The sequence below is a fragment of the Ursus americanus genome, chromosome X, assembly GCF_024610735.1.
Source record: "Ursus americanus isolate L20-20 chromosome X, mUrsAme1.1.p, whole genome shotgun sequence".
In the NCBI taxonomy this organism is placed as follows: Eukaryota; Metazoa; Chordata; class Mammalia; order Carnivora; family Ursidae; genus Ursus; species Ursus americanus.
In genome coordinates, this window is record NC_142164.1 from 110,027,113 (window position 1) to 110,045,785 (window position 18,673).

At 43.4% G+C, this 18,673-nt stretch overlaps 2 protein-coding genes across 5 annotated transcripts in view; one reads left to right on the forward strand and one right to left on the reverse strand.

Moving 5' to 3' along the window:
* The window catches only part of CTPS2 (CTP synthase 2), a 98,924-nt gene that overhangs the window by 34,220 nt on the left and 46,031 nt on the right, over positions 1-18,673 (forward strand). For all 4 annotated transcript variants that reach the window (XM_087860163.1, XM_087860160.1, XM_087860161.1 and 1 more), the window contains exons 11-13: positions 490-584; positions 2,442-2,504; positions 2,610-2,653. In XM_087860163.1, coding sequence (XP_087716289.1) covers positions 490-584; positions 2,442-2,504; positions 2,610-2,653 — 202 coding nt within the window. The remainder of the gene's footprint in view (positions 1-489; positions 585-2,441; positions 2,505-2,609; positions 2,654-18,673) is intronic.
* On the reverse strand, positions 13,859-18,563 carry S100G (S100 calcium binding protein G). The gene is made up of 3 exons (XM_045778009.2): positions 18,472-18,563; positions 17,972-18,115; positions 13,859-14,025 (listed from the first exon to the last, which is right to left on the reverse strand). The coding sequence occupies exons 2-3, from the start codon at positions 18,104-18,106 to the stop codon at positions 13,921-13,923; spliced, it is 240 nt and encodes a 79-aa protein (XP_045633965.1). The 5' UTR covers positions 18,107-18,115; positions 18,472-18,563; the 3' UTR covers positions 13,859-13,920.

The following is an 18,673-nucleotide window of genomic DNA, read 5'->3' on the forward strand; positions in this document are numbered from 1 at the left end:
AGTGGGAGAGGGAGAAGCAGGCTTCCCACTGAGCAGGGAGCCCGATGTGGGGCTCGACCCCAGGGCCCTGGGATCATGACCTGAGCCGAAGGCAGATGCTTAACGACTGAGCCACCCAGGTGCCCCTCTAATAGTGCTTTTAAAAGAACCTTAACCTTTTTTTTTGTTCAGATAATTCTCTCAGTGGCATTTGTAATTTAGTTGAGTTTCTCAGTCACTATGCTCACATACCACAAAGACCTATCAGAAAATATGTATCGAAGTCAGTTGTGAAAAATTATTGCCTCTTCTTCATAATATTGGGAGGATTTTCGGAAGAAAGTTCAGGATATGAAATCATGCAGTTGATTCTGAAAATAGACCTCAAGTATATTCTCTAGCAATCATGCCAAGTGTTGGACTTGGGATCAGTAAGCCTGAGTGGCTGAAAATAAGAGTCTTAAAAAGAAAACCAATGTCTAATTCACCCTCGTCTTGTGTTGATTGCAGTGGCGTTCTTGTGCCGGGAGGCTTCGGAATCCGAGGAACATTGGGAAAACTCCAGGCCATTTCTTGGGCACGGGCAAAGAAGATCCCTTTCCTGGGTAAAACTTTAGTTTATGCATCTTAACTATGAGTTGATTATATTGTTGATATCTAGTAGGGGTAACATTTCATAGGGCTTGTTAACATGAAAGGTATGAACTTGGATTTGAATATTCAGGTGCCATAGTCTGCCACAGGGGCCCACGAACTCTGTCCTGTTTTTGTAAATAAGATTTTATGGGAATAAAGCACACCAATTTGTTTACATATTATCTGTGGCTGCTTTTATGATTCAGTGGTAGATTTGGAGACCTACAGCCTGCAAAGCCTAAAATCTTTACTGTCTGGCCCTTTGTAGAAAAGGTTGTTGACCTGGGACAACTTAGCAGTGTTCTGGTTGGGTAGCAAGAAGCTGGGAGAAGTTGCTGTGTACACCCACCCTTACCTTCTCCCATTTTCACTCAGATCCATCTTTTCACCAGTTCGAGCTAGAAGAGACCATCTTATGTCACAGGAAGAGCTCTGCTAAAATTTGGTAGAGCCAGGTCTTTTTAATGTCTTTGTTCAAATGTTAAAGCATGGCTTCTGGGCCAGTGAACCAGACGAAATGGCCCCTCAGTGGGGGAAAGGCAGGCAGCTCTGCGGCTGGGGATTCGGGCGGGGGTGGGGGGTGTGGGACAGGAAGTGGAGGAGAGGCCTGTGTTTCTCACTGTGCTTGGCTGTACTGGTGGGTTTATGACCTAGTGGACTGGCTTCTGGGCCTTTTACAATAGCAGCAGACTGTTCATTTTCTCCACCTCCTCCTGTCCTTTGAATAGCTTCCTACAAGCTCTCCACTTTGGATCCATTTTCAAAAGAGAAGCGGGAGTAATTAGATACCTTGATACGTTGCTTTGTTTTGCCCGTCTAAGCTGGTCTGGGTCACTGTTTGCTTCTGAAGTAATCTTGTTCGGTTTTTGTCTAAAGGCGGTTGGTGTTCTTCACATAGTTTTCGCTGTATAGAATAGCTCGCAACTCTTCAGCTTTCTCTTTAACACAGAGTCTCTTTCCGTCCTAGCCATTTGGAGCTTTCTGAAGTTCCCCCCCAAAGCACTCAGCTGTTTTGTGCTCACCAACCTTTGCTGTAGTGTGCCAAGTATACTGATTGCTCTTCTCTGATGAGTCCCTTGTATACCTTAGACAGGTCTATAAAAACATCTGGAACGCTCCTTAGCATTTGTTGAGTGGAGACAATTGGTGGATGTGGAGATGGGTGAAGGGCCCATCCGTGTGGCAATGGGCTGGGGGCTACCCAGGTGTTTGTTTTCCTCCTTATTAAGCTCTCTGTTCCGTTCCATCTTGCACCTCCCTTCCCTGCTCGCCAGCATGCTCAAGCCCGCAGTGGAGATGCCAGCTTCCCCCAGCTGCTGCCCTTCTCTTGCAGGCAGGTTATAGGGCTGTTCTGGGCCCAGCAGCCTGGCACAGACGTCCTGCTCCTTAGATCCCACCCCGCTGGCCCGCCTCAGGCTGCGCTCTGAGAAGAGGGATTGTCAAGTCTCCCTCTTGAGTCGGGGTGTTGATAGACGTTCTTGGAAGGAATCAGGTGCTCTGGGACAGCCCTGCATCCCACGCATACGCCTCGATTTAGAGGCACATTTGGAAAGAGGCACATTTGCCTTTTGGACCTTGCCCTGTCTTCTCTTGCCCTTTTCTGAGCTTGAATTCCTTCTTCCTGAAGGCCGGGTGGTCTAATCCCCCCTCCTGCCTCTGCCACAGATGTTCTGAGTGCAGAGGGTACAGTAGTGAACCCGGCAGGCAGTCTTGCTCCCTCGAGCCTGCCTGCTAGATAAAGGAGATGGACAGTAAACAAAGGAATAGGAAATATGAAGTAATACAAAATGTGTTCATTTGCTTTATATATATGCTTTTCCAAATAGGAGTTTGCCTCGGGATGCAGCTAGCAGTGATAGAGTTTGCAAGAAACTGCCTTAACTTGAAAGGTAGGCCTGCTATTTGCTAATAACCTTTTATTAAAAAAATTCTTATTACTTAAAATATTTTTCAGCAATACTGGTGAGTTATTGACCTCATTTCTTAATCTTCAGATGCTGATTCCACAGAATTTGAGCCAAATGCCTGTGTTCCTGTGGTAAGTGGCTTGTTTATCTTTCTGGGTTGGGTTATTGTCATTTTGTTTCTGGCTCTGGCCTAAACGCATGAGGGGAGATTATTATTATGTTTTCCTTTCAACATCAGGACATTTTAAATTAGACGTGATTTTATTATTATTATTACTATTATTATTTTTATATCAAACGGCTCTGCTCTCAATAGGCCCTCTTGTCAGCTGCGCCTTGAAGAAACACACAGTCCTGGACTGATTGCTTTTTGCAGCAGTTTTCAAGCGTCGCGTGTAGGAAAGGATTAACTCCACTGTGACAACAATTTATAATAGCTAATGTTAATAAGTGGGCTGTCCTGTCTCCAGGCTCTTGCCCTGACTGTCTAGTTTCCATACTGGCGGTCACCTGCCTTTCTAAAACAAGGGTGACGACCTTTCTTGAGCGGCTCCTCATCTTTCACTGATTCTTTTTCCTATAAAATATCCAGTCCAAGGTTCTTGGCTGGGATGGAAGGCCACTGTGCTCTGTCACCTGCGGCTTTGCTACCGTAGTCCCCCCGTTATCCGTGGGGAATATGTGCCAAGACCCCCCAGTGGATGCCTGAAACCGCAGATGGTACCCAGCCCTATATATACTCTATTTTTTTCTACTCTTCCATGTCTATGGTAGAGTTTAATTCATAAACGAGGCGCAATAAGAGATGAGCAATAACCAATAATAAAGTAGGATAATGATAATTCTATACTATAATAAGAGTTATGTAAGTGTGGTCTCTCACTGTCTCTCAAAATGTCGTATTGTGCTGCCCTCACCCTTCTCGTGATGATGTGGGCTGACGAAACGCCTGTGGGGTGAGATGATGTCACAGCATCGGGCTATGCTGCCCCTCCAACAGCATGAAACCATGGAGAAGGGGGGCTACTGTAATTCAAGTCGAGGTGTCCCTGTCGCTGCCATGCTTAGGACTTACATTTGGACAACCTGAACGATGTTTTCAAATGTATCCTGAGATTCCCCATACCTGAGATGTACCCGTTCCTGCAACCTCCTTCCCCTAGAATCTCAATGAAACCAATGAAGAATTTAATTTAAAAAGTAAACCAAACCTGATGACTGACAACTTCCTCTTCATCCTGGGAAGGCTATCCTGACCTCCGGTGTTTCCTTGCCTCTGCCTTCTGTGCCTCGTGCCCATCTCTGCCAGAGTGCATACCTCACCACTGTGATGGTTTTTTTTTTAAGTTTATTTATTATTTATTTTTGGTAATGTCTACACCCAATGTGGGGCTCGAACTCATGATCACGAGATCAACAGTAGCATGTACTTTCTACTGAGCCAGCTAGGTGCCCCATGATCACTTTCTTTTCTTTTCTTTTCTTTCTTTCTTTTTTTTTTTTTTTAAGATTTTATTTATTTGAGAGAGAGAGCATATGTGAGCATGAGCTGGGGGAGAGGGAAAAGCAGACTTCCTGCTGAGTAGGACCCTGAGATCATGACCACGAGCCAAAGGCAGAATTTTAACTGACTGAGCCACCCAGGTACCCGACTGCCCCCCCATGTCCCGTGATCACTTTTTTTTAAACAGTTTTATTGAGATGTAACTCACATACCAAAAAATTTAGCCATTTGAAGTGCATAATCCAGTGGCTTTTAGCATATTCACAGATCTGTGCGACCATTATCACAATCCATTTCAGACCATTCTCATTACCTCAAAAGAAACCTGACACCCCTTAGCTGACACCCCCAACCTACTCTCACCCCCAGCTCTAGGTAACCATTACTCTGTTTTGTGTCTCTGTGGATTTGCCTATTCTGGGCATTTCATGTAAATGGAATCATACAATACGTGGCCTTCTGTGACTGACTTCTTTCACTTAATATAATGGTGTCAATGTCTGTCTGTGTTATAGCATCTGCCAGCACTTTGTTTCTTTTTCTTGCTGAATAATATTCCATTCGATGGACTCAACAAATTTTATTAATCCTTTCATCCATTGATGGACATTTGGGTTATTTCTACTCTTTGACTATTATGAATGATGCTGCTATGACCATTGGTATACAAGTTGTGGTGTGGACCTGTTTTCATTTCATCTGGGCATATACACCTAGGAGTGGGGTTGTAAGTCATGTGGATTCTGTCTGTTTGAGCTTTTGAGGAACTGTCCCACTGTTTTCTACAGTGGGTGCAACAACTTATATCCCCACCAGCAGTATATGACGGTCCCAGTTTCTTTACTTCCTCAACATTTGCTATTACCTCTCTCTCTCCTTTTTTTTTAAAGATTTTATTTTTACGTAATCTCTACACCCAACTTGGGGCTTGACCTTACAACTCTGGGATCAAGAGTTGCATGCTCTACTGACCGAGCCAGCCAGATGCCCCATTGCTGTCTGTCTTTTTGGTTATAGCCATCCCGGTGGCTGTGAAGTTGTATCTCCTTGTGGCTGTGATTTGCATTTCCCTGGTCACTGAGGGTATTGAGCATCTTTTCATGGGCTTATTGGCCACTTGTATATCATCTTTGGGGAAATGTCTGTTCAGGTCCTTTGCCTGTTTTTAAGCTGGGTTATTTGTCTTTGTATTATTAGGTAAGAGTTCTTTATGTAAACACAAGTCCCTCATTAGATATACAGTTTGCACTACTGCATTTTGGGCTGGATTATTCTTTGTGGTGGGGGGCTGTCCTGTGCACTGTAGAATATTCAGGAGCCTCCTTGGCCTCTACCCACTAGATGTCAGTAGTACACTCCTCCCAACCCCCAATTATGACACTAAAAATTGCAGCCAAAGATCCCCTGGGGCCATGGGCAAAATAGCCCCCATTGAGAACCGCTGATTTTTAGAAATCCACTTTCGTTCCTCTCTCCTCCATCCTATTCCCTCCCTTCCTTTATGGTAGTCATTAATTGTATTTTTTAATAGGTTGTCTTTCTTTCTTTCTTTCTTTCTTTCTTTCTTTCTTTCTTTCTTTCATAGGTTATCTCTCCATTTAAAAAATACAAGTAAACCTATATGTCTGCTTATAACCCCCTCTCCTTCTTAGATAAATGGTAGCATGCTCTGCACATTTTTTTCTGTCTTGCTTTTTTAACTTAACATTATATGCTGGAGATCACTCCACGACAGGATATAGAGATATTCTTCACTCTTTTTATAGCTTGCAATTCAGACCATAATGAACCATAACTTCCCAGCCAGATGGTACTTTTAAGTCCTATGCTCAGAAGACCTAATGCTAGTGAAGAGTTCCTTATGAAGCTTTATTATAAGCATATTTCCTGACTAATGGCTGAAATGGCTGTGCAGGCAAATCATGGGTTTTCTTTCCTAAGATAATACTTTGGGATAGGAAGTGATTTGACGGGGGGGGGGGGGGGGGGGGGGGGGCTAGGAAGTGATTTGACCAGTAGGTGCCACTGTTAGATAGCTTTGGTAAGCTTTGGCAAGTCTTTGCGGACTACTCTTTGTACTGTGTGCGCGCGCAGCGCGCGTGCGTGATAGCACACTTGTGCCCAAACACATATATGGTTATGTATTTCCTTTGTAACAAATCCATTGGCTAGCATGCTTGAGGCACTGCGCCCCCTGGTTGTTTGCGCCGCTCACTCCCTGTCAGTGCTGTATGCATCATTTATTTAACCAGTCTCATACTAATGAATATTTAGGTCGTGTCCATTATTTTGCTACTTTAAATCATGTTGCAAATTAGTATCCGTGTACATCTGTCCTTGCGGCCCGTGCATGCACATTTCTATGGGATGTGTTCCTGGAAGGGGAATTACTAAGTCTGAGGATCTGTGCATTTTGCATTTTGATAGCTTCTATACTCATAAGTGAGATGGGAACAATAAAACCTAATTGCTACTGAACATCTTTATGGCCTGCGATCAGTTTGTTGGAGAAAAATAGCCTTAAGAGGCAGCATTTGTGCTGATGGTGAGAAGTCCTATTAAGGAGAACGGCTAAGGGAATAGAATCATCAGGCAGCAGATACCAGGCAGCCTGGGGAAATAGCTTAAACTTGAGCAAGTAACAATGACTTACAGCGGGTAATGGTCATTCTGGCCCTTCCAGCTAAAAAAGTAAATAATTCGGAAACCAGGAGCCTCCTTTAGGGTATATTTGCTGCTAAAATGTGTTTCATAGGTGTGGAGGAGGAAAAATAATCTTTCTTCCTCCCTTCTAGGATCTTGGCTGAGACCCGTCTGTCATAAAAGGTTAACAGGACAAAAACAAAGAAAGCGCTTTTTTTTTTTAATTTTATTTATTTATTTGAGAGAGAAAATATGAGAGGGGGAAGGGTCAGAGGGAGAAGCAGACTCCCCACTGATCAGGGAGCCCAATGTGGAGCTTGATCCCTGGACTCCAGGATCATGATCTGAGCCAAAGGCAGAGGCTTAATCAACTGAGCCACCCAGGCGCTCTGCAAGGAAAGCTTAATAACATATATACCTCCGGTATACATGGGAGAAACCCAGGAAAATGAGTGACTCCCCCACGTGGCCCAAACCATCCTGTTAAATAACCTCTCCAGCTAAAGACAAAAGATGATGTTGGGAGTGGGGAGCCAGTTATGGGGGTTTACCTGGAAAAACAAGGGTATGATTGTGATGCAGATTGAAATCCATGCTTTCTCCATTCATGTGAGTTTCTGGAGATTTAGTCCTGCTCCTCTTCCTGGTACAGAGTGGGAGACACCCTTACAGATGGAGATTTGCCTTTTACATGTAGATGCGTCTTCCCGCAGTAGAGACGTCGGCATCCATCCGGGAGAGATATCTAAGAGAAGGTATCTCTTATACACACAAAAGGAGAAATAGAGTTTCTCTAAGAGTGAAGGTAGACTCTGGGACTACCAGGAGAGAGTGAATAAAATTTATTTTATTGTGTCATTTTTCTGCTTAATCCACAAGGTGAAATAGCAGGCTCTGGGAATTTCCTGAATATTTAGGGTTCTACAGCAAGTCTGATTTTTTGGCTGGCTTTAGAGTAGGTTTACCTGCTTTCTGGACAGGGCTTACCAGGAACGCAGCTGTGGGTGACTTGCATTCTGACTCTGTATCAATCACATGGCTGCTGCTGATACCCTTGACCTTGAGTTTGGCTTCAGATCTCTCCAGTTCATGTGGAGGATAGTTGATGGCACTGTGTACTTTATATTTAGAATATTTTTGGGTTTTGAGACATGTGTAGGAAGAATGATCTCAATCCAATATTTAGGTGTGTGGATATGCTTAATTTTTAGCATTTCTTTTCTGTTTATTGAAAATAGTAAATAAAAACCCCCTGAATTTCCATAAGATACAACACTTGGAAAACAAAATCCGTGTTCCACTTTCACACATATCAGTACACACATGTATACTTGGGTAAAGGTATTCATAAGGAAAAGTGAGGAATTTGAAGCATTTTAAGCAGATGTAAATGGACATTTGAGATTGTGGTATTTGATACTATTTCAGTTTTAGTTATCATAAACAGGACTTCTTTTATCCCTTTTTTGACCCAGGGATTTTCAAAGTTGAAATTAATTTTGCATTCAACACAGCGGATCTGTGGCGTAGTTACATCTAATTAAAAGTCGATTCAGGTGAAGGGTAATTTCTGTTACACATTAGGCATAATTAATGCATGACATTTTTCTACCTCTAGATGAAGCTGTTCGAAATGTTTTTTCTTCCATGTTATTTTTTTCACCAACTTTATATGGAAAGCAAATTAAGAGGCATTAAAACAAACCCAGACAGCCACTCAGAGTAACCTTTCAGGCGACTTTTTTATTATTTTGAAGGCTGCTTTGCATTTAGAACATTGAGTGAGCGTCTCCCAACTAACAAAACAGTCTTACAGAAGTCCTTTGGAGCTTTGTTGGAGCTGAAGAACTTTTCTTCCCATCAGAGCAGCTGTCGAGAAGGCAGCTATACTATGGCTAAAATAGCCTTTTATGGACCAGTTTGGGAGCCTAATAGTCTTTGAATCCTGTCTCTGTGGGGGCAGTAGGTTGAGAGTTGATATTAGGCTGTTAGCCATAGAAACTGCTTTCTCTCTGGAGAAATAACAGTTCTTCAGGCATGATGGCGGCCGCCTAATGGATAAGGCATCTTCTCCACCCAAGCCTCCCCCTTATGCGGGCCTACTTTTTGGAAAGAGATGGAGTGCGGTGCTTGGAATGAGCCCCCATTAGTGAATCACAAGAGTAGTCTATAATTTTAACAATAAATGACTACATGAGTACTTCAGAGCTAATGTATTTGAAGGCTTTTGTACCTTGAGCTCAAAGGGAAATGCCTTAGGAATAGGTATTTCAACCACTTAAAAGATTTTTCTGCGTTAGAAATAACTGGATGCTAGTGGAAAGAGATTATTAAAAAGAAAAAAGTCACTGTACATTTACAGCTTATCCACTTAAGTGCAGTTCCAAATATAGCGTATTACAAATGAACTGCTGTCACAACCCTGCTTGCAGTTTCGTTGGGGATTCAAGACATGCCGGTGAAACATAACCAAATATATGGGCAGTACGTGCATTGTGCCCACACTAATGCTAGCAGTGTTGTCAACTAGAACTTTCTGCTGTGATAGAATGCTCTGTATTTGTGGGGCTATGGAGCGCTTGAAATGTTGCTAGTGTGGCCAGGGAACTGAACTTTACATTTTATTTAATTTTAATTGATTTAAATGTCCATGGCCACTGTATCTGGTGGCCACAGTATCGCCCAGAGCAGGTAGAATCCAGAATCTGGAAAAAAAATACCGTGGGTTAGAGTAAGAAGGGAAGGTTGGCAAAGGCTCAGAGACTTCATAGAGAGGAGGGGAGGCATCGGCTAGACTGGAATGTCCAGGGTTTGCTCATAAAATACCGAGTGGCTTGGCTGAAGCATGCGGCTCCCATAGGGAAGTGAAGGGAAATAAGGGAGATTGGTGTGGATTTCTGGGGGTCCTTGAGTATCGGTGTCAAAATTTATCCTGAAAGCCCTAGGGAACCAATAAGATACTACCTGTCAACTGTGACGTACTATGCAAATACCTTACTCATTGCTGAAGACTTTCCAATAGGATGAGTGCTTTAGGAAGATTCAGCTGGCCTGGGATTGAGAGAGATGAGAGGGGAGAGAAGACTCTGGGCACAGCACTTGGTTGAGTCTTAAGGCAGCCTCAGTCTGCGATCTAAGGAGCTGGATCGGAGCAGGAGTTAGAGTAGAAAGATCTGGCTGGTGGAGCAGCTTTATGGAATGAATCAACAAGATTTAGTGACTGGATAGTCAAGAATCATTTATTCAGCAAATAGCTCTTGAACCTGTCCCATATGCCAGGCTCCGAGCTAGAGTTGGGGGTACATCAGTGAAAGACCAGATAAAAATCCTTGCCTTGATGGAGCCTACAGTCTAGTGACGATTGAAGTTTTGTGGTTGACAAAGTACTGTTGATTCAAGACGAAATTCAGGTGAATCCTGTTGGGTATGGCAGATGAGATCAGTGTTGGAAACTAGGCCAAAAAAGCCAAGGAAGAAGACATGTACATACACCCATACTACATACAACACTCCATACGTTTTCACCCTTCTTGAAGGTCCTCAGATGATAATTTGTCCAAGTCAGTAAATCATAGCCAGGTGGAGAAGGCATCTCTCCCATGTGTTTCCTGTGCATTGCCGTCATTCCTTTGAGGCCTTCCCAGTTTGCCCCACTTGTCCTGGAGGCCTCCTGCCTAGCCCCAGCCTCCACTCTGTGACCACTCCCCACTGCTTGCAGCCTCTTATTGGTGCCACCTCATCTTCCCGAAGCACATTCGCATCACTTTATGACTCCTACACCTTTCTACTCACTTTCTGACCTTGGTTTATCATGGCAACCAAGCACTTTCATGATCTGAAGCCAGCATGCCCTCTTTATTCCCTGTAGCTGGCGTTCCACCCAAAACGAAGTATGTGTGTTTCTGAACTGCCTGGTACTTACACATGTATGTACTTGGGGTGTTTTCTCTCTCTCTCAGTTTTTTAAAAAAATTTAGTTATTTAAGTGATCTCTACACCCAGCGTGGGGCTTAAACTCACGACCCAGAGATCAAGAATCGCATGTTCTTCTGTCTGAGCCAGCCAGGCGTCCCGTGTTTTCTCTCTTTTATTTATTTATTTTTAAAAGATTTTATTTATTTATATGACAGAGAGACAGCCAGCGAGAGAGGGAACACAGCAGGGGAGTGGGAGAGGAAGAAGCAGGCTCCTAGTGGAGGAGCCCGATGTGGGACTCGATCCCGGAATGCTGGGATCACTCCCTGAGCCAAAGGCAAACGCTTAATGACTGCACCACCCAGGTGTCCCTGTTTTCTCTCTTTTAGATAGCCCAGTGCTGCGTCTTCCCTGAAGGTTCCCCTCAAGGCTTTTCCTACAAATCCCAGTTGGAAATACTACTTTTGCAATTAAGCCTTTTCCTGACCTGATCCCAGACTTGCCAACTTAGGATCTCAGAGGTCTAGAAATTTCTATCTCTTATGGCATCTTGGGTAATGCCTTGCCCATAGTAGTTGCTTTATACATGGTGGAGTGGAAAGAGGTAACATGTATTTGTACTCTGAGGGGCCGATTAAGAGCCAGAACATAGGCTAAAATGGGAAGCTAGCATGACCTAGATATTAGAGCTTAGCAGACACCCATAAACAAAAAATAAGACCCAAAACTATAGACTAATGTTGGTTATTAATAAAGATGTAAAAATCTTATATTTTTATTTTTTATTTTTTTATTTTTATTTTTTTAAAGATTTTATTTATTCATTCGACAGAGATAGAGACAGCCAGTGAGAGAGGGAACACAAGCAGGGGGAGTGGGAGAGGAAGAAGCAGGCTCCTAGCGGAGGAGCCTAATGTGGGGCTCGATCCCATAACGCCGGGATCACGCCCTGAGCTGAAGGCAGACGCTTAACCGCTGTGCCACCCAGGCGCCCCAAAATCTTATATTTTTAAAAAAGAATTTATTTATTTGACAGAGAGGGAGAGAGAGAGTACAAGCAGGGGAAGCAGCAGAGGGAGAGGGAGAAACAGACTCCCCACTGAGCAGGGAGCCTGATGTGGGGCTTGATCCCAGGACCCTGGGATCATGACCTGAGCCAAAGGCAGATGCTTAACTGGCTGAGCTACCCAGGCGCCCCAAAGATGTGAAAATCTTAAATACAATTAATATCAGAGTGGCTAATTTAACAGCATTAAAGAATAATCGATCATGACTGGACAGTGTGTTTGTCCTGGGGATTGAATTGATTGACACATTATATCGATCAGACAAAAGAAAGAACCGCCATATCACCATAGATGCTCTGTAGGCACTCTACAAAACCTAAACCCTCACGCTCACAATCTCATAACAAACTAGGAAGAGAAGGGGAGTTCTTTTTTTTTTTTTTTAAGATTTTACTTATGTATTTGAGAAGGAGAGAGAGAGCATGAGTGGGAGGAGGAGCAGAGGGAGAGGGACAAGCAGACTCCAAGATGAGCACAGAGCTTGATGTGGGGCTCGATGTCATGACCCTGAGATCATGACCTGAGCTGAAAACAAAAGCTTGATGCTTAACCAACTGAGCCACCCAGGTGGCTGGAGAAGGGGAGTTCTCTTTTTCTTTTTCTTTTTTTTTTAAAAAGATTTTATTTATTTATTCATGAGAGACAGAGAGGTAGAGGCAGAGGGAGAAGCAGGCTCCCCAAGGAGGAGGGAGCCCCATGCGGGACTCAACCCAGGACCCTGGGATCATGACCCAAGCCAGAGGCAGACACTTAACCGACTGAGGCACCCAGGTGCCCCAGAAGGGGACTTCTTAAACAAGAGAAAGATTATCTTTTACAAACCAATATCAGACAGTAAACTCAATGGGGAAATAATGGGGGATTCCTATTAAGACTAGGAATGAATAAAAGATATGCACTATTGTGACTAATAAAGTTGTTAAAATGAGACCAACTAATGCTGTCTGGAGAGTGCAGCTGGCGTTTTCCTGCCTGTTTGTAGATTTTTTAATCAATACAATCTTTTGGAGAAACAATTAGGTGGTCTGTTTCACAAACTATAAAAATATTCATACCCTCTGACCCAGACATTTGCTTCTCAGTAATTCTCCTGAGGAAATGTGGTATGTTGACAGAGATATGAACAGGTATTCATTATAGCATTATTCAGAAGAATCAGAAATGGCAACAATTGAAATGGCCCACAATGGGGAAATAGTTAAGACTATTATGGGGTATCCCTGCAGTGGAGTATAATGAGCCATTAGAAATGTTTAAGGCTTTTGATGCAATAAAAATGCTCTTGTATCAAATTAGAATGATACAGATTGCATTTAAAGATTTCCTTACCGTGTGTAAAAATCTCCTTTGTTTCTTGGTGGTAATGGAATGATACAGATTGCATTTAAAGATTTCCTCGCTGTGTGTAAAAATCTCCTTTGTTTCTTGGTGGTAGGGTTAGAAGTAATTTTTCTTTCTTTCTTTCTTTTTTTTTTTTTTTTTGGTTAAATTCCTCTCCAACACTCCCTCTCCCTCCTTCCCCCAAGCTGGACTCAGCAAGTGGAACTTGAGGCAAGCTAGCTGTTTCTCAGATCCTGAGAGTCCCAGTAGCACGGGGTGCCAGAGCTGGGGGGGCCCTATGTCTTCCTGTCCCTTTTATTTTACACATTCCATGCCAAAACCAAGGCCACCTCCTTAGTGATGGAGCAGAACTGACTCTTGTTCCCGGAATGTTTTTACTCCCCAAGAGGGTCATTGATTCAAAAAACACAGTGAGTGCTGGAGGTGACTTTAAAGACAAGTGTCTATTTTTTGGAGTCTGCTCCCCACTAGCTGTTTACTAGAGTTGAAATTGGAAATGATGTGAGCACTGAGTGGCTGGGGAGGGAGAGCAGAAACAGGGCTATTTTGATGGAAGACTGGAGTAAGGACGTTGGTTTGGCACGTCAGAATTCTTTCTAAGCCTCTGACACTACCTTTGCAGTCTTGGTGAAGATCATGAAACTGTTCTCAGCCTTTCTTAAAAAATAAAATTTAAAAAAAGGTATAAAATTAAATGCATTAAACTAAGGTTACTTTCAAGTCTATTAAAACATGGGGATCAGTACTTGACAAGGAGAGACATGTCTAAGAATTTCTTTATTAACAATAATAGGACCTCACTGCCAGATCATTTTAATTGCAAAGAATTAAACAGAGACATTAGCGATTGCCTATAGAATGGGGCCACATCCCAGGTACTCTTCTTTTGGTGGTTGGAATGATGATATATTGTTTTGGTTTTTTTCCTTCACTGGGATATCTTCTTCACTAACACCTGGAATTCTTCAAAACTAACTTCTCCATCTCCATTCTTGTCCAGTTCTTGAAAGAGGTCATCTAGGGTGCTGGGGCCCTGGTTTTAGATGAGAAGGATGGGAAAGGGGAGAGGAGAGAAAAATGAATCGGTTACCGCTATCCATTTTCTGAAATTAGATGCTGGGTCTGTGTTCTAACAAGGCAGCTGAGGTTTCGGTTACATGCTGCTCCATGTCACCGAACTGGATACCTGGTTTTTCCTATATCACACATTGATCTTTTTGTAAAAAAAAAATTTCATTTATTTCGAAAGAGAAAGAGAGAGAGTGTGTGTATGTGCAAGCAGGGGGAGGGGCAGAGGCAGAGAGAGAGAGAGAGAATCTGAAGCAGACCCCCTGCTGAGCACAGAGTCCTACATGGGGCTGGATCCCAGGACCCTGAGATCATGACCTGAGCTGAAATCAAGAGTCAGATGCTCAACCAACTGAGCCACCCAGGTGCCGCACACATTTATCATTTTAATATCGATAACATGTGTTTTAATATACAGTTGACCCTTGAACAATGCAGGGGTTACAGGCACCAACCCCTCACTCAGTCGAAAATATGATGGTAACTTTTGCCTCCCCCCAAACGTAATGACTAAGAGCCTACTGTTGACCAGAAGCCTTCCTGATGACATAGAAAGCTGATGAACACAGATTTTGTATGTTATATGTATTAAATACTGTATCTTACAATCAAGTAAGCTAGAGAAGAGTGTTATTATGGAATTCATAAGGAAGAAAAAATACATTTATAGTACTGTAAAAAAAATCCACGTATAAGAGGACCCATGCAGTTCAAACCCATGTTGTATAAGGGTCAACAGTAATTGGTTTTCTGTGTCATCTTAAGTATTTTTCTTTATGCCTCTAAAAACATTCTTTTGAGAAGGAATCTGAAGGCTTCACTGGACTGCCGAGGAGCCCATGGCCCACAAACAGTTGAGGATTCGTGCCCCAAGGTTTTCCTGGGAGCTGATTCTATGTAACCTGAGGCAGCATGGTGCCATGGGCTTTCTCTAGCCTGTGCACTGCTCCCAACTACCCTGGAGGAGGGGATCCCCTTTACAGAGGAGGGAACTGTGCTCCGGGACAGCTGCTAACTGGCTCCAGGGCCCACAGCTGGTAAACAGGGGCTGGAGGTGTAAACATTGACTCTAGAGCTCAAGGCCTTAACTAGGATCAACCCCAGTTTTTCCTAAGCCCCCAGGTTGCGGCCCACCTCTACACTCTGCACATGACTGGGTCGGTGGTTCTCACACTTTGGTGCACAGCGGAGTCACCGGATGGGCTTGCTGACCTTAGGAAATACAGACTGACAGATCCCACTCCCAGAGTTTCTGATTCGCTAGGCCCGGGAATCTATACTTCCAACAGGACCCCAGGTGGTGTTGATGCTGCTGGTCCAGGACCGATCGATCACACTTGGAGAATCACTGCATGAGATGTTGCAAGAGATCATGTTAAGCTTGACTCCCTTTTGACTAGTGCTACTGCTGTAGTGTCTTAAGCAGGGTTAAGTTTTGTCTCTGGCCTAAAACTCAAATCTTAAAGCCATTACAGCTCTGCCTTTCAGGTAGGAGTTGAGCTGGGGTGAAATAGTACCTAGGAAACTCACTGAAATAACGGTTTAGTTTATAAGTCAGCTTCAACATTTTTTAAAAATTGTGGTAACATTTACCATCTTCACTATTTTTTTTTAAAGATTTTATTTATTTATTCAACAGAGAGACAGCCAGCGAGAGAGGGAACACAAGCAGGGGGAGTGGGAGAGGAAGAAGCAGGCCCATAGTGGAGGAGCTTGATGTGGGGCTCGATCCCAGAACGCCGGGATCACGCCCTGAGCCGAAGGCAGACGCTTAACCACTATGCCACCCAGGCGCCCCAACCGCTGTGCCACCCAGGCGCCCCAACATCTTCACTATTTTTAAGCGTACACTTCAGTACTGTGAAGTATGTTGACGTTGTCGTACAACTGATCTCCACATCAAGATATGTTTTAACCCTTATGATTCCTATAAAGACATTTGATACTTTGCTGTGATCGGGAGACCCAACTAAGTTAGTTACTCAGCATTTCTTGTTTAAATACCAAACTCTGTTCCTGAAGCATTTACAAGATTCTAAACCATACAAGGCAATGATGGGAAGAGTATAGCTCAGAAAACCTTAGTAATTCTTATGAAAATATAATCAGTTTCCTGATTTGGTAAGTAGATTTTTTAAAACTTACCATTAGTCTTCCTACCTTTATTCAAATTATAAGTTATATCTGCTTTTTGTAGGAAATACATAAACCATAGGAAAATATAGAAAAATTCCCCAGTCTTACCTTTTATTTTTATTTTTTTAGAGATTTTATTTATTTATTTGACAGAGATAGAGACAGCCAGCGAGAGAGGGAACACAAGCAGGGTGAGTGGGAGAGGAAGAAGCAGGCTCATAACGGAGGAGCCTGATGTGGGGCTCGATCCCAGAACGCCGGGATCACGCCCTGAGCCGAAGGCAGACGCTTAACCACTGTGCCACCCAGGCGCCCCCAGTCTTACCTTTTAAAACAACTTGTTTGAGTAGACTGCCTAGGCTTTCCTGTCAGATTTTTTCTTTTTCTTTTTCTTTTTTCTTCTTAATTATTATTATTCCTTCCTATTATTATTTTTCTTCCTTTTGGAAAAATTTCAGAATGTTTTTCAGAATGTAATCTTTCTCAGAAAACTTTGTCTTAATTTTTAATTAAAAAGTTTCTTTTTCTGGGGCACCTGGCTGGCTCATTTGGTACTGCACGCAACTCTCGATCTCAGGGTCGTGAGTTCAAGTCCCACATTGGGCATAGGGCTTACTTAAAAGTAAGTGAATAAAATAAAAATCAGGAAAGTTTTTTTTTTTTAAGTCTCCTTTTCTGCTAGTTCCTTTAACCTGTTTTTAAAAATTATTTTATATTTTAACTGTGAGCAAATGAGGAGAGATTGGATTATAAGGTCATTGAATTCGGCCACTTTTTAGTACTAACACCAGAAATGTCAACAACTACGACCAGAAACCTCCTCCCACTTCATCCTGGTAAAAGCGACATTTCTGGTTAAAATCTTGTTAGCAAATGTTTCTTCTGAAGTTACAGCTAAATAGTGACCAAGGCGGATGAAACAGTCGCATGGTCGCTTCCATTTTGCAGATGGCTTTTAGTTGTGAAGGAGAGAAAAGTGTATTGGAGCAAAGGAAGATCAGCCCGCCTCTCTCTCCTATTATTGCCTCAAGATGCACTTCGATTTGGACAACTCTGGGATGGTTTTGAGGAGAAACTGTGTGGCTCAAGAGATTTAATCCCTTCCTGGAAGTTGTTTAGAAATGCATGGCTGCCTCATTAACACAGATTTAGGTGCTTAACACAAATTAACACAAATTTAAATGCTTTTGAAATATTAATGGGCTTCGCCAGATGGCAATTTGTCAGCGCAAAGTGGGTTTTCTCTATGGATTGCCTAGTAAGTGTTGGTCTTCTTGACAGATCCTACCTATAATGGTGAAGCCCGTCCAAAGCCAACTAATATTATTTTGCACACCTCTTTGTTTTCCTAAAAGCCTGGCCCGGGGGTGCTGAGTCCAGGCTGAAGGCCTTAGCGTGTTGGCTTGGTGACCACCCAAGAAGACTTGGGTCTTCCAGGCCTAGCTTCATTGAAAGTGCGCTCACTGCTTCCTTTTCCTCTGGCTGGTCGTGGAGAGTTCTGTGCCCAGGCTGTGGGGCATAGAAGGCTTGGCCCCTGCTTTCTAAGTGCTTGCCATCTGAGATGTGGCCTGCCACCAGGGAAGAAAACACACGTTCAAGGGCCCTTAGTCAAGGGATGCCCGCGCCTTGGCCGCTGTGTGCTCTGCCCCAGAACTCGGAGCCCCGAGTTCAGTACTGCATCCCTCCACCTCTCCTGCGTTCTCTCTTCTCCGCTCCCCTCCCCTCCCTCCTCACCCCCTGAGGCCCCGTTCAGGGCTCCGCGGTGGCGCACTCACTTTCAGTAAACTGGGGAATTCCGTCTGAATCAATAGCTTCAGCTCCTCCTTCGACAGCTGGTCTGGATCACCTTCTTTGGCGGCGTATTTTTCAAAAATGTTCTTGAGTTCTTCGGGAGACTTTTTTACGCTCATTGCGGTGGCCTGTAAATTGGGAAAGAAATGAACTCACCAAAAAGCGGAGTTTTATACTGATGATTGCCGCCACTGCAGTGCCTAATACTAATCATCTTAGTATGTTAAATGTCTGTTTTTAGAGTCCATCTGTGAGGAGACAGTCCCTGGAGCCAAACCCTTTTATTAGAAATTGCGACATTCTCCACTTTGTATGCACCTGGTCTGTGCTCCGTAGGCTGTGGTCTCGAAGAAAGCTTTTAGCTTCAAAATTACTGGTAATATCTTTAGATGGCACAAACCCACTTTTTCTCCTGACCATTATCTTTCACACCATTCTGGAAGGAAGCAGAAGGAGCACCAGGTAGTATGAAAATCACACTTACCTGGTTGCCCAGCAGCAAGGCAGCTAGAAGAACCAGGTAGGAGTGTAAAGAGTTGAGCAGGATCCTGACTTTTATAGTCTTCACAGACACACCACCCTGATTATGAAATTTTCCTTTTGTTTGCCATTTAAGGGTAATTATTAATGGTTTTTGAAACCCAAGCTTAAGACTGCACGAACCTCATAATTAAGGGCAAGAGCCA